The sequence below is a fragment of the Zalophus californianus genome, chromosome 4 (assembly GCF_009762305.2).
Source record: "Zalophus californianus isolate mZalCal1 chromosome 4, mZalCal1.pri.v2, whole genome shotgun sequence".
Taxonomy (NCBI): Eukaryota; Metazoa; Chordata; class Mammalia; order Carnivora; family Otariidae; genus Zalophus; species Zalophus californianus.
In genome coordinates, this window is record NC_045598.1 from 65,655,407 (window position 1) to 65,668,324 (window position 12,918).

Here is a 12,918-nt window from a genome sequence, read left to right on the forward strand (position 1 = left end):
TTTCCAAATTGTTTGGACTTTTCTTGCTTATACTTTTTGATTTTATAACTTTTTACTCAAATGTGGAAGTGAGGTTTGCTGAATTTGATGTCCCTCTCACTCTGTTTATTGAATCTAACCCAGTGACTGGTTATGCCTCTACTTGTTAGCCTATCACTCTATGCCCCTTGCTACCTAGTAATATAGACAGAATCATAAAATATTGAAAGAGTATGCCATGCCAAAATGAACATGACTGCTATTTTGCAGCGAGATCTACACCCACTTCTCTGGCAATCTCTTGCAGGGCCTCATTAGCCGGAATCGAATAAAAACACTATGTATCCTTCTTCCTACAGGTAAAGACCCTGCAGAAGATTTTAATTCAAATCCTAGTTATGATACTCATTAGCTTTGTGACTTTAGGTAATACTATTAAAAATACCTTTTACCTTAAAAGAATTCTTTTTTAGAACAAATGAGGAAATGTATGTAAAGGTGTTTTGAAGTTGTGCCCAAGATATAATAGGTCCAGTGATTCTATTCATATTGTGTGTTTTCTCATAGCAGGAGCCCTGTGAATATGTAGGTTTGGAGAAAACAGAGCAATAATGAGTGTCTCATTAGATTGCCATGTCTTAGTATTCCCCAGATATGTAAAAGAGGAAAAGAACCCCCACCTCATCTTAATAAAAGTTAAATTGCTATTATGTAATTATTTCAGTCAGGCTAGAATTGACATATCATATTTAATAACTGATCCACTTTTTCTGCCACCAACCTAACACTCAGCTTAATACTAATAATTTGATTTTGCCAAATGTAAGCACATCATAACAATCATTTGCTTGTTTTGCACATCAAAAAATTCACTCTCTCCTTTTTCATTAGTAAAGTTATGCTTGTTTCTCATGTTTACAATGAGCCAACCCAGCAGCAGTTTATCGTAATCTTCTTTCAAAACATGATCCTATGGTTGTTTTGATTCTTATCATTTTCATCAATAACTGAATTGTCTAATGTTTAACTCACAGACTGTGAAAAAAAAGATAACACATTCAATTACTGAAAGTAATTTGCAAAGACAAAACTGAATGTTAATATTACTCAAAGCCAGAAAAAAAAATCTGAAATTATCAGTGTACCCAAGGCAACAGGACATACAAAATTATAAGCAGTAAACCCTGCTCTTCAGCACGTGGTAAATGTGAAGGAGTTCTTGGGTTGTACTCATTTGGCCTTGGGAGAATTCACTGTCTTATTGGATGCCTCGGTTTTCCCATTTGTGAAATACGAGTCTGGAACCAGGTCTCTCGGGAGCTAGGGATCTGAAATTCTGTTTTACTGTAATTCCAAGGGAAAGCCAATGTTCAGGATGCTAAATTTCCCTCAAAGCCTTCTGCAACAAAATTACCTTCTCTGTGGACAACAGTATTTGAATACAGACTAAAGGTAGATAATTTTGCTTGGGTCATTTCTTGCCCTGAATTGGGGTTTTTCATGATCTATTTATAGAGGTTCTTAATGAGTATAATTACCAGACATGTTAAATTTAAGGATAAGCTAAACTTTCAAATCAGACACGATACAGTACAAGGTGATATACTAACGTAAAAAGAAACAGAATTATAGTTCTCGTTCAAATTCCCTGAAGATTATCATAGCGCATAATGAAAATTACTATAGGACTAGAGAGGGGGAAAAAAGAAATAGTTGTTCTGCTGCTCAAAAAAGCTTAATCCTTAAGGACAACAAAATTGGTGAGAAATAACCATTTTCCAGAGAATGAATTTTTCAGTGAATAATCCATCAAACAAAACAGGTAGAAGCTGAAGGACTCAATATTGGGTGCTGGATTTTAATATAGTTCTTGTGTTTACTGATTACTTAAAATAGCTAAAAAGGGAATTAGCCAAAACTTATGCCCATTCCACAGTATCTCAATAATAAATGAGTATTGGGAGAAAGAGTCTGAAATTACAAATATGTTATACTTCCATAAAACGTTGGCATTCAATCATCTCTTTGTGTGTGAGTTCCCTCTGTGTCTGTGATTCCGTTTTTTTCTAATGCAGGAATTCTCTACTTGTAGGGAACACAGACAGAGAAATAGAGCCTTTTGTGAATTGAGGCATATTAAAAGTAAACACACTCAGATGAAAAGACAGATGTCTTCAAGAGACAAGAGGGAATGGAGAGCACAGTTAAAATTGTATTAAATTCCAGTGATTAAGATGTTGTAAGTTCTAATTTCTTCACTAACTGGAACAATTCTAGTAAAGCTTACAGAGCTCTATAATTAGAACTTAACAACTAAAGGTAAAATGCATATTATACACACATAACATTCTAAGAAGACTAGCAACTAAAGTAGGGGCTTGAGAAGAACAAATAGTGAGATATTAAAAGTTTTCTGGACAGAGCTTCATAGATTACTTCCTGAATATACTGTAAAGTTATATACTATAAAACTTTTTGCTGAAAACACTAAAGATAAAATTTATCCTTCAACACAAGGTGCCTGGGTGGCTCAGTCAGTTAAGGGTCTGCCTTTGGCTCAGGTCATGATCTCAGGGTCCTGGAATCCTGCCCCACATTGGGCTCCCTACTCAGCGGGGAGCCTGCTTCTCCCTCTCCCCCTGCCCCTCCCCCCAGCTCATGCTCTCTCTCTCTCTCTCAGATAAATAAATAAAATACTAAAAAAAATATCGTTCAACAAATATTGTCCTCTTTTCTCATATTTTAAATCCTTTATGCCCTTGCAAAAACATGATCCACTGCATTTGCATGATTCAGATCAATGCATAAGATTTAGATGGCCACCCATTTTTGCCTCCTGTGCCTTTCCAGATACAAGACTGTGATTCTAATCCTCCCTTTATCCTAAACATGTGAATCTGGAGTAGCCTCCACATCCTTTGGCTATCAAATGAGAATACATTGTTTTCTGTTTATTTAGCAGAGTAAATGTTGTGAAACCATAAGTACATGAGACAAGATAATTTCTTTGATACAGACATTTCACTGATAAAATTTCTTTGAACATTGTCTCCTAACTTATCATATGTTAATAAGAACATTGTTAGATTTTTCCTTAGCTTACTGACAAGAATCTCGGTAGGGACCTAATCAAAGCCTTCGATGTGATCTAGATTAACTTCGCTATCTCTCTTTTATCTAACTATGTAAAATAGAAGCAGCACATTACCCTTGTCCACGTTGCATATAGTCTTGGTTTCTAGTCTAATTTCTTCTCCTGGCCAATACTTCACTCTCAGGGCCTCAGTTCATGTATTAATTTTGCAGATTACTATCGGCCATATTAAATTAAGCTAGTTGTTGGTAAATTGGACAGTTTTATATAAACCATGGAGAAGATGATTTATAACTTGCTTTCAAAGTTTAAGTCTTTGGCTCCAGAGAATTTGCCTCTGAAAATTGTTCATCTTGTTGAATTTACTAAACAATCTTTTTTTCTCAGACTGTAATCCAAATATTGTAGGATCTGGTATATCAAATGCATGACCAAATTATAATAGAAGGACATTTAAAAACTTCTAGATACTCTCTTCAGACTTAGAATAATTTCACATAGGGATTTAGTTGAAATTATTATCATTCCAGAGGACATTTTAGTAAGCCTGAAGTGATTTTCTAAATAGGACTCTATTTAGAAACTAAAAACATTAGTTTTTCTGAACATTAATAGTTACACTTCATGCAGGTCTTAAGTGTAACTACCTTTCAGCAGACAATACTAAAAGCACTAGAACAATTCTTTTATAACTAATGCCTTTCTGAATATTTTCTGAGAAAAGGTGGAGCCCATTTCAGAGTGCATATTTATAAAAGCATCAATATCTTGGCATGCAAATGATAATTTTCTTGAGTCAACATATAAAAGTGTAAATATTTATTCTGTTGTTTGTCACCATGCTAGATCTCATACTTTCATGATTTTTTTCTCATAAACTGCTCGATTTTCTCCCCCAAAACATTTTCCTTACATCCTTAGATAAATATGCCATAGTATCTGATTATATAGCATTAGAGAACTAAAGGAGTTGATGAAGTTTCTTTTTTTTTAAAGATTTTATTTATTTATTCATTTGAGAGAGCGAGAATGAGAGAGAGAGAGAGAGAGAGCACATGAGAGGGGGGATGGTCAGAGGGAGAAGCAGACTCCCTGCTGAGCAGCGAGCCCGATGCAGGACTCGATGCCAGGACTCCAGGATCGTGACCTGACCCGAAGGCAGTCGCTTAACCAACTGAGCCACCCAGGTGCCCCAGTGAAGTTTCTAAAAGTATTGCACAACTAGGGTACACTCAGGGACTGGTAGAATTTGGTCCAGATAATATCTAATCTCTGGAGGTAATAAGCAGTAAGAGATAGGACAAATTTAAGTTAGGTAGTCAAACTTACCTATGCAGATGGTTCCATCATTAGTGATAAACCTGTCCTGGTTACTGCTGGATCTGAAACCGGGGGCACACATACAGTAGTAACTTCCCTCTGTGTTAGTACAGTTGGCATTTTCACCACAGGGCTGGGTCAAATTTCCGCACTCATTATCATCTGTGGAAATATCAATTTAAAACATTATTTTTATATAATTGAAATTAATTTCTAATATTTTCCACCAGTATTTGGGAACTGTGACTGTTAAATAGTTTAATGTAATGCGATGTCAATATTTAGGAAAAGTTAACAGCACACATTCCACACTTATTTTTATTTATAATGTGACACTTCCTTTGTAGTTGCAAAGCAAACAGAATCTATTACTTCTGAAAACAATGAACACAGTTATGGAAAACATATCAGAACATGTTCAAAATTTTATATGTAATTTAATAATAATGACGTCAATACATTATACTCCTTTGTAAATTTATAATACTCTCTATAATTAGTCAAAAGCATACCATAAGTTAAAACATCATATATTACAAATTGACATGTTCTAATCATGTACCATTTATTTTTATTACTTATTCCCTAGAAGAATTTTGCATTACTAGGTTGACATCTCTTAACTTATTAATGAATTTATTCATTAAATACTATGTGCATTTTATTGTCCTATAGAAGAGCATACAAAAAAACTTATATCATAGTCCATGGTCCTTACCTTCTAGAATTTAATACAGTTTGTCAGAAAATATATAGGTTCATAAGCCTGTGTAAAAATCAGAAAGCAAATTTATACTACCCATCAAGTAAATAAAACAGAAAATAAGTGCTTTTCAGAAGTGATCATAATAGGCTGGAGGACGAAGAGAATATCTTCAGGTGACATTAAGTCTTGTGGGTTGAATTATGTCTCACCAAAAGATATGTTCAAGTCCTAATCCTGTGTCTTGTGAGTATGACTTTAGAAACAGGCCCTTTGCAGATGTAATCAAGTTAAGACGAGGTTACACAGAATTAGGTGGGCCCTAATCCAGTGGCTGGTATCCTTATAAGTAAGTATATGAGAAATTTGGACATGAAGACACAGGGGAGAAGGCTCTGTGGAAACAGAGGAAAGGCTTGAAGGGATGCAGCTGCAAGCCAAGGGATGCCAAGAACAGAATAGCTGGCAACCACTAGGAGTTAGAAAGGATTCTTCCCTAGGCCATTTGGAGGGAACATGACCCTTCCAACACCTTGATTTCAGACTTATAGCTTCCAGAACTGGGGATGCTATGTTTGTGTTGTTTTGAGCCTCCAAGTTGGTGCTAGTTTTCAAGGCATCCTTTGGAAACGAATGGACCCGAACTGGCCAATCCAGGGTAGGTAAGTATTGGTCAGAGAAGACAGGTCATGGAAAGGAAGACAGAATGTTGGGCAAAGAAGCAAGCATAAGGTAACTGAAACACTTCTGAAGTTAGAGGGAAGCCAAACTGGGGAGAACAGAGAGAAACCATAGGGGAGTCGCTCTAAAAACAAGTTTGAAAAATATCTTTAATTTTTATCCCCCATTTTTATCAAAGCAAGTTTAATTTCTCCTTAAGGATGAACTGTATGACATTTAATTTGTACACAGGCTATTGCAGACATACAGTGATAAGTAAGAGTTGGAGATTTTTCCAAATGTTTTATAAATATGAATTCACTGAATCTTTATGTAAGCTCTAGGAAGAAGGTACCATTGTTATCCCGTCTAACTGCTGAAGAAAAGAAGGAATAGAGAGAAAAAGTAACTTGCCAACATCACACAGCTATTCAGTTGCAGAGCCAGGTAGTTTGGTTCCAAAGCCTGTTCTCTTAACTGTTCCATCCTGCTGCTTCTGTGAGACTTATTTTAAAATGCCAAAATGTAAAATAAGAATTTATCAAATGAATTATGGGTCTATTTTGAGAGATGGAAAGATACTGAGGTAGTGACTTCTGAAAGAAAATGGAGACTTTATTTGCATGCTATTTTTTTTTTTTATTTGAGAGACAGAGAGAGTATTCGTGGGAGGAGGGGCAGAGGGAGAGGGACAAGCAGCCTCCCTGCAAGCCGGGCTTGATCCCAGGACCCTGAGATCATGATTTGAGCTTAACCAACTGAACCACCCAGGCACCCCTGCATTCTATTTTTTTTTAAGATTTTATTTATTTATTTGAGAGAGAGAGAGAGAGAGAGCACGAGAGGGGGGAGGGTCAGAGGGAGAAGCAGATTCCCTGCTGAGCAGGGAGCCCGATGTGGGACTCGATCCCGGGACTCCAGGATCATGACCTGAGACAAAGGCAGTTGCTTAACCAGCTGAGCCACCCAGGTGCCCCCCTGCATTCTATTTTTAACTTAAATTTTATTTCCACTTACTCATTTTCAAACACTAAGGATATACGTATAGATGTTAACATATGGTAGAAACTAGGGGTGAATTCCTCTCTTTTTTCAAAAATGACTACTATGGACAGGTCAGGTAAGATTTGCAAATCCTCTCCTTTCAAGATATTCAACCTATATAGTTCTATTCCATAACTTTATTTTAATATTTATATGCTTTATCACTTTGACTTATTATATTAATTATAATAGGCTAAGTGCTATAAATGTATCCAAACATATAATGGCTCAGTACAATAAAAAGATTATTTACTGCTCTAGTCAGAGACCAAGGTTAGTGTTCCGGTCATTCTTTAACAATGGTTCAGGGACATAGGCTTGTTCTATCTAATGGCTCCACCACCCCATAGGGCCTCCAGGCTCTCTGTATTGATCCAGGTAGGGAGTTAGGGTAGAATAGGGCATAAAAGAGACCATCACTTTGGTCCACATTCTATTCACCAGAATTCATTTAAATGGCCACACTTGACTATAAAGGAGGCTGGTGGCCATAGGCCAGGAAGAACAAAGAAAAGATTTTGACTAGTCAGAGCTTTCTGCCATATTTATTCTTTCACGAATACAATGACATTTGAATAATGAAAGCAGACATATATGAATACCAAAAAAATTTACCAAATATAAGAAAATCTAGTTGATTAATACCAAACATATGTAAATTAATTGACTGGAACACAAAAGGGAAGATAACATTGTATTTTTGAAGTTACTGTAATTTCCTTAATCAATAAATATCATTTAAATTAGGCATATCCATTGCATTAATAGCTTTTACTCTTCCCTTGGCCAATCACTTATTTTGTATGTTTTCGATTTGTTTTGATATTTTGATATTGTGCCTCTGATGGAGGCTCAAAGAAGAACCATGGCCCTGCCTCTGCCCTTCAGAATCTGGGCATCTTGACAAGAGGCAAGGGGTAAGCAGAGAACAGAGAAATGCATATGTGGTGAAAGAAGACTCTGCAAGAGTAAATGATGGCCTCATTCCTTTTGCTCGGGTAGGGAAAGAGGGCAGAAGAGATTTATGGAGTCTGGAAGGATGAGGTTTTCGTGCATTACATTTTTATATAATTCTATTTGGACATAATTTTACATATTATGGAACTATTAAAAAATGTTATGGAAGGAGAAGGAAATAATGTAATTGATGTCTTTTCACCTCCCACCTGACTACAGGGTAGTTTCTTACCTTACGGCATCCATGGGAGCACGTTTTAAGACATGGTTGTCTGACATGATTACTACCATTCACTGAAGGCTCCCAAAGAACCAGGCATTGTACTAAGCACTTCATATACATTATCTGACACTCGTTTTTAATCCTCATATAAACCTAATGATGCAGACATGATTCCTATTTTACAAATAAAACTGAAATATAAAAAGTTGGATTACCTTGCCCAAAGGCACACAACTAATAAGTGGCAAAGTTTGATTCAAGACTGGAGCTTTCTGAATGTCAAAGTGATCTCATTTTTCTTAAATACTACATTATAAAAGAGTTCATAGTGGTAATAGCTACCATTTATTGAGTGTTTATTATGTGCTAGTCACTGTGATAGAAAGATTACTGTAAAATGGAAAATACGTTGTGACTACCTCAGAAAATTGTCACGAGGACTAAAGAAATTGATGTTCAGACAATTCTTAGAGTGGTGCCTAGCATAGTAAGCACTATGTACAGGCTGTTAATCTCCTTATTTAAAAAATATTACTATTGCTATTTAAATGGCTAGAAATCTGGTCCTGTTAACACCCTGCTTAAAATTCTTAACAGCTACCTGGCTTTAGTATGTAATGTTATCTCTTCTCTATGTCGAAGGGAGCTTCTGAAATCTGGGAGCCAGTTTAAACCACTTATCTTTACACAGGTATAACAATAAAGATATTTGTAAAGACTTTATAATGTAAGATCTTACAATTAGTTTTCCCATAGTTCAATTTTTAAAATTTAAGTAATTTATTTTATTATTTTTTAAGATTTTATTTATTTATTTGAGACAGAGGAGAGAGCAAGCATGAGCAGGGGGAGGGGGAGAAAGAGAGGAGTCTCTCCTGAGCAGGGAGACTGACACGGGGGTTCGATCCCCAGACCCTGGGATCATAACCTGAGCTGAAGGCAGATGCTTAACCAACTGAGCTACCCTGGCACCCCAAGTAAGATAAATTTTGAATGGCTTTATATAAACTGTGCTGAAAGTTAATACTTTATGAAGAGGTAATACTTTATTAACTTGTGTGTATTTAATTATTAATTTATTCTGTATACAAGATATATTCTACACCTCTAATGACAATATATACATATATACTCAGAGCAAGCATATATGTTTATGTATGTATACACAAAAAACTATTAAAATTAACTGAGAGTAGCTCACAAATTGAACGCAATCATTTAAATCAAGAAAAAGAAAAATATTTCATAACACGGGGTTTGATTCAATCATTTAGTTACTCAAATATTTATGGAGTCTCCTAGTTCCCAAATGTGAATATGGTCTATACTGGGAAATAAGTAAAAATTAATCAAAAAGTCAGGATATGTGCCCTGCTGTCAGAGTTCACATTCTAAAGCAAGTTAACACAGGAGCATATAATTGAGTTCTTATTAAAATAAAAGTTTCAATTTTTATCTCAAAATTTGACTCCTTTTACAGCATACTGGGAGAAGTTTATATTAACTTTAAAAGAAATTGTGCTCTCAGATCAGTTATTGGTAATATAGAGAACGAGGAAGATTGTATCCCTTGTGGTCTATAGCTGAAAAAGGATATGCAAAAATACAGAGAAAAAGGACTCACTCGGTCTGAGGTATTGGTCAGAGTCCAAGAAAATGAGACACTTTATATCAAGTGATTATGTTTCTAAAAATAAATTAACACGGCAATAAGTTATTGGACTCCAACACATTTTTTAAAGTCTTGGGTAACATTATTAATAGGCAGAAAAAGGAGATTAACAATGATTTTTGTGTCTTTCTCTACTGTGTGGTTTTGGAGCACTTGACCTCTTAGCTTTCTTATCAAGAATTGGGAAATAAAAGTATTTTGTTATCTCTTGCCCAATCTTCTGGACTGGATATACAATAAGGACTAATTCCCTAATGGTCTGAGTCAAATCTTGTTTCATAAAATAGCACTTACCTGAGAGTAACCTCCTCTCTTCCCCCAAGATAGTGGAGATAGGCAAGAAATTATATTCGTGAAGTAATATATAAGTTTCAAGTATTTAAATAGCCTTAAACTTTCCAGTGTCCAACTTCATAATAATTAATTTTCAAGGAGAAATTTTTTTTGGATGGATATAATATAGGAAAATAGAAGCCTGCTTCTTTTGTGCTCTAATTTCCATTGTTCAAATCAATTGACCAGTTATGTTACCCACTCTCTGTAACTCTATATTTAATCCTTCTTGTGGGATGATAAAATAAATATTTAGATTAGAATATCACTTGAAAAATTCATTGTTACACCATTAAGTTGGAGATAAATTTTTTTAAAATTTATCAAAAACTGTTAAAGAGAAATATTAACATTCCTTCAGCAAAAATTTTTCATGGTCCATGTCGAACACACAGAGTTGAACACTGCAAGAACAAAAGCATCCTCACGCTGTAACCCAACAGGATCCATGGCTATTGGAGAAGATGGACAAAGGCCCAAATTATTGCAGTGTGTGTAACAAACACAAGGGGTATTTAGTAGTACAGTGGTAACTCAGAGAGGAGAACAGTTCCCTGGGCAAGTCTTCAGGATAGAAGAGTGAAGGTTATTTACAGGAAAGGTTTAGAAGAGGAGGGGATGCTGGAGCCAGGCACTGAAGTATAAGAATTTAGACAGACTAAAGGTGTCCCCAGTAATCCTTTCAAAGGAAAGAGCTTACCTCAAGGCCTGGAGGCCTGCACCAGCAGCATACTTTACAACACAGCTATGTTGTTGAACACTGGGTATGAGGGTAGAGGGTGAAGGGCAAGACTCTGTGCAGGTAGGCATGGCCTAAACTCAGAAAAACACTTGCTAAGAATTTGGGACTATATTCAGTGGGTAAAAAAAATGTCCATCATCAGATTTATGTAGTGGAGAAATCTGATTAGATTTGAATTTCAAAACAGGTTTGGAAAGATAAGGAAAATTAGCTAAGATCCCGGTAGACCCGGCAGAACACTACAAGACATGAAGAACTAACCAAAGCAGAATCAAGGAGAAAGTGGGGTAGGCTATATTTCAGAAATATTTAGGGGTTAAAAATCAGGGATGTGGGGAGAGAAAGGAAAGCGGTTAAGATTAAACGAGATTAGGCATGAATTGAAAATTGTATCAACTGGATAATGGCTACATGTGGATCTTTATATTTTTATTTTTTTTACTCTTGTGTGTTTGGATTTTTGATAATAAAATAATTTTTAAAATATCAGTGGGGATTACAGACTAATTGGAAATGAGTTAGTTGGAGAGGGAGAAGGCAGGGATGACTCCCAGGTTCCCACTGGGAGGAATTTGGCTGATAAATTGATCCACTTACCAGGACAGGGAGAAACAGAAGAGGAGCTTCCTTTCGGGCTAAGGAGGGAGTTTGCTTTTGGACAAAGAAAGATTGAGGTGCCTTTAGGACATTAAGATAGTATTAACAATTGGACAGTCAATCATATAGCCGTAAATTATTTAATCATGAGGTAACACTCAAGGCTCCCTCCTCTTCCAGAGGATTCATCAGAATCAAGAGCCTGGCATTTACTCAGCTCTAGTGCAAGGAGCAAGCTTGCTATCTTTCTTTACACTTATCTCTAGGTGGACCTTGTCTCCTGACTCCATCTGCTTTGATCCCCGTAGTTTTAATGAATGTAGCTGTGGATTATTGCACATTCCTTGTGTTGTTGTTGCTGTTGTTCTTCCTATGTTTTTACTTAGGTTCGGCTCTTCTGACCAACTGAGTAATACGGTCCAGAGGTTAGGATGTGAGAGTCAAGAACAGGTACCAAGAAAGCCCGTTAGCTTATTTTCGTTCCCAATGTTGGCCAGAAAAATCTTTGGGGTTCCACATGGTTCAGTCCAGCTTACCAGAAGACCACACAGGAGTGTAAGTAATAAACAGATGTAAATGCTAGAAACATCCTCTCTCAACATACTTTTGGGCAACTTGTTCCTGTGGTTGGTGGTTAGCTACTCATTTTGTTATTGTGGGCTTATATAAAAAAGTAGATCAATGTGATTTATACCTAAGAATCTGAAAGAAGAGAGAAAACATTTCTCAGACATTCTGCTAGGTGGCTCATTTTATTTAACTGTTACAATAACACAATGATTGGTATTATCTCTAGTTTACTTATGACAAAACGAAACCTCAGATGGGCTAAATCATGCATTTTAGAGAGAAAATCTATTGTACACAGTTTCTGTACTTAAGACTAGCTGGCTCTACTTTATATCTCTGCATTGTAGAGTGAGGTGTACTTGGTCATAAAGTGGTCTTCTAAACAAGGCTCAATTAATGGGCATCTAATTCTCTAAATTCAAGAGTAATATCAACTACCCAAGTAATGACACGTTTTTGGCAACAAACCATATCATTATATGACTTTCTGTATAATAAAGTAGAATTTTATAAGTTTTTTGTGGTTTTATAAGACACTGGCATTCCAGGAGCTGAACACAATTTGAGTTTGTGTTCTATTTTTATTAATACATTGACCTCAGTCAGGGAAAAATAATTAAAAAAGAGAAAATATTATCCTCTCTTTTCCAAGCCCTTGAGATATTATTGGCGGGGCTCAAATGGATTATAACAACTTGAAAGCCACAGAACCTTAACAGCAGCATCGGTTCTACACACATTCTCCCTCTGGACATGATTGCCAGTATTGCTCTGTAAATTTGAACACTAAAATGACTATAACTATTATGTGACTCCTTGTGAAACAGGCCCTCTATGTCAAAGGTGGAGCAATGCCAAAGCTTTATTTTTATTTTTTTTTCTTCCATTTTTCTCCCCAAGGCAGCCTGCTGGGCTCATTTGTTTCCAGTAGCACTGGCAATTTTCTTCTCATGCTCAACGCTCTAATGAACTTAGAAAAATCATCATTATTAGCCTCCTCGATTATGGGCTTTCTGCGGTTTGT

At 36.0% G+C, this 12,918-nt stretch overlaps 1 protein-coding gene across 4 annotated transcripts in view; it reads right to left on the minus strand.

Moving 5' to 3' along the window:
• Window positions 1-12,918, minus strand: part of ADGRL4 (adhesion G protein-coupled receptor L4) — a 112,660-nt gene that overhangs the window by 46,449 nt on the left and 53,293 nt on the right. For all 4 annotated transcript variants that reach the window (XR_003525241.2, XR_003525248.2, XM_027625481.2 and 1 more), the window contains exon 3: window positions 4,403-4,555. Coding sequence is in view for 2 of the 4 variants with exons in the window: in XM_027625481.2 (XP_027481282.1) it covers window positions 4,403-4,555 (153 nt within the window). In the remaining 2 variants the exon portion in view is untranslated. The remainder of the gene's footprint in view (window positions 1-4,402; window positions 4,556-12,918) is intronic.